The 2,802-nt window shown below is 40.6% G+C and overlaps 1 protein-coding gene across 1 annotated transcript; it reads left to right on the plus strand.

Moving 5' to 3' along the window:
* The first annotated feature begins 432 nt into the window (after positions 1–432).
* LOC105764312 (uncharacterized) lies at positions 433–2,437 on the plus strand. The gene is made up of 7 exons (XM_052627378.1): positions 433–456; positions 602–674; positions 724–1,245; positions 1,364–1,532; positions 1,592–2,038; positions 2,132–2,259; positions 2,400–2,437. Exons 1-7 carry the CDS (start codon positions 433–435, stop codon positions 2,435–2,437), a joined length of 1,401 nt encoding a protein of 466 aa, XP_052483338.1.
* The last annotated feature ends 365 nt before the right edge of the window (positions 2,438–2,802 follow it).

Raw genomic sequence — 2,802 nt, forward strand, 5'->3', positions numbered from 1 at the left:
TGAGGACTTTTTACTTTTGTTTTACTTAACTCATTATCTGTATTTTTGTGTGTTGCTTTAGATGACAGGATCAGAAGATCGTAGTCGTGGTGGAGATCAACCACCAGATTTGCAAATGCAAGCTATTACTCGCACCTTGCAATGTCTATTAGAAAATGCATTAGAGCCTATACACTCTCGTTTGGACAAGATTGAAGGGGGTGATTCACAATCTATCCATAATGAATATAATGATGAAAACGACATTGAACATTCACCAAGGGTGAATCAACGACTGTGACGCATAGATTGACGATAATATTTCTAACATTAAAGTTGCCATACCTTCTTTTCGTGGACGTTCAGATCCGATGCTTATCGACATGGGAAAGCAAGGTTGAACACGTTTTGAGTGTTATAACTACTCGTACGTAAAAAGTTCGACTAGCAGCTATGGAGTTTGTTGACTATGCACTGGTATGGTGGGACCAATTACTGATTAGTCGACGACGTACAAGTGAAGGTCTAGTGAGAACATGGGAAGATATGAATCATGCGGAGACGATTTGTTCCTTCTCACTATCATCGAGATTTATTTCAGAAATTACAAACCTTGAAACAGGGCAACAGGAGCGTTGAGGACTATTTCAAGGAGATGGAGATGTCCATGATGCGTTCAAACATAGTTGAGGACCGTGAGGCGACTATGGCTCGGTTTTTAAGCGTGTTTAAATTCTGAAATAGCAAACATTGTTGAAATGCAACATTATGTTGAGTTGGATGACATGGTGCATATGGCGATCAAAATTGAGCGACAACAACGTAGAAAAGCTTCTACTCGAGGTAATACTCCATTTAAATCTTTTTCGAATCCTTTATACACCCCTAACAATGCCAGGAAACAAGCACCACAACCGCCATTACGGATTCGAGAGCCAGGTGAATCCTGCAAAAGCAAACCAAAGCCTCCCATTGTTGATAATGGACGTGGCAAACAACCAATGGTGGCACCAGAACGATCAAGAGATATTCAGTGCTTTAAGTGCCTTGGTAGAGGACATGTTGCTAGCCAGTGTCCTAATCGGAGGGTTATGTTGATGCGAGAAGATGGAGAGATCGAGTCAGATTCTGAGGAAGATGTACATGAACTCCCGACTAAAGAAGATGAAGAGAATGACCTAGAAGTTGCTGAATCTGGTCAAGTTATGGAGATCATGGTTGTCAAACGTAGTTTGAATGTGCAACAGGTGCAAGACGAGCAACAACGTGAGACTATCTTTCACACACGATGCAAGGTTCAAGATAAGGTATGTGTTGTGATTATTGATAGCGGTAGTTGTACTAATGTTGCTAGTTCGGTGATGGTTGATGATTAGGTCTTAAGACGACAAAGCATCCGAATCTGCACAAGTTGCGTGGTTGAATGACGGTGGAGAACTTAAAGTGACGAAACAAGTGGTTGTACCGTTTTCAATTGGAAACTACAAGGACGAGGTCCTTTGTGATGTTGTGTCGATGGATGCTACTCACCTTCTTTTGGGGGGCCCTTGGCAGTATGACAAGAGGGCAATGCATGATGGTTTTACAAATCGATACTCTTTTATGCATGCAGTAAGAAGATTACTTTGGCTCCTTTGACACCGAGTCAAGTAATTGAAGATCAAACAAGCTTGAAAAGAGTAAGGAAGTTGCAAAGGAGAAGAAAAGATGAGCGATATGCAAGCGTAAATCAGAAATGTCTTTCCTCTCACCAATCCTTGTTTATTTTAATATTTAAAGATCATTGTTTATTGGCTGAGTTCCCTGCTGATTTGCCTGCATCGATTGTGTCCCTTTTGCAAGAGTTTGAGGATGTGTTTTCAAAAGAAACACCGAAGGGATTACCACCTCTTCATGGCATTGAGCACCAGATTGATTTCATTCCAGGTGCTACCATTCCAAATCGACCAGCTTATCGTACTAACCCTGAAGAGACGAAAGAGCTTCAAAGGCAAGTTACAGAATTGATGGACAAGGGTTATATTCGAGAAAGTCTGAGTCCATGTGCTGTTCCGGTGTTGTTAGTACCGAAGAAAGATGGGTATTGGAGGATGTGCATAGATTGTAGAGCTGTGAATCAAATTACAATTAAGTATCGTCATCCTATTCCTAGACTTGATGACATGTTGGACGAGCTTTGCGGAGCCGTCATCTTCTCCAAAATTGACTTGAAGAGTGGATATCATCAGATTTGCATGCGAGAAGGCGACGAATGGAAGACAGCCTTCAAAACAAAGCTAGGTTTGTATGAGTGGTTAGTGATGCCTTTTGGTTTAATAACCACTATTAATAAGTGTTTCAATTCTTGGCTGATTCTTTATTGTTTTGGGTGTTTCGTTACAGATCTATTGATTCTAAGTTAATTTTCTATTTTGTTTCAGATCCAAGCGTCCAGCATTTTCATAGGAGTTTTCCGTGACTTGGCAACTCAATCTTGGTCCGCTCGCAACCCTCTCTCATCTACTTTTAATGTGGTTGACTTATCTCTATTTGATTTTTCATATTCAAGGACGAATCTTTTTGAGGAAAGGGGAATGATACGAGTCACAAAGGCCCAATTCAAGCTCAAGGACTTGATGGGCTCAAATTACCACAAATCCCAATAACGAGGTCAAAGGCCAGGGAAATGCCTATGAAACTAAATGGAATCATTCAAGACTTCATTAGCAAGGCCTTAGATGCGTATACAATGGATAAAGAAAATCAAGATTCACTTTCTTGTTTTCAAGAAAATCAAGAAACCGAATCTTGGTCCAATTTTGCTGTTTTGAGCGGTTTCAAGAA

This window comes from Gossypium raimondii, unplaced genomic scaffold (genome assembly GCF_025698545.1).
Source record: "Gossypium raimondii isolate GPD5lz unplaced genomic scaffold, ASM2569854v1 Contig00280, whole genome shotgun sequence".
In the NCBI taxonomy this organism is placed as follows: Eukaryota; Viridiplantae; Streptophyta; class Magnoliopsida; order Malvales; family Malvaceae; genus Gossypium; species Gossypium raimondii.

Coding starts and splice junctions, on each gene's coding strand:
- LOC105764312 (XM_052627378.1), top strand. CDS start 433: ATGGAGTTTGTTGACTATGCACTG. Junction 1,246..1,363: donor GGTGCAAGACGAGCAACAAC/GTGAGACTATCT, acceptor TTAGGTCTTAAG/ACGACAAAGCATCCGAATCT. Junction 2,260..2,399: donor AGCCTTCAAAACAAAGCTAG/GTTTGTATGAGT, acceptor ATTTTGTTTCAG/ATCCAAGCGTCCAGCATTTT.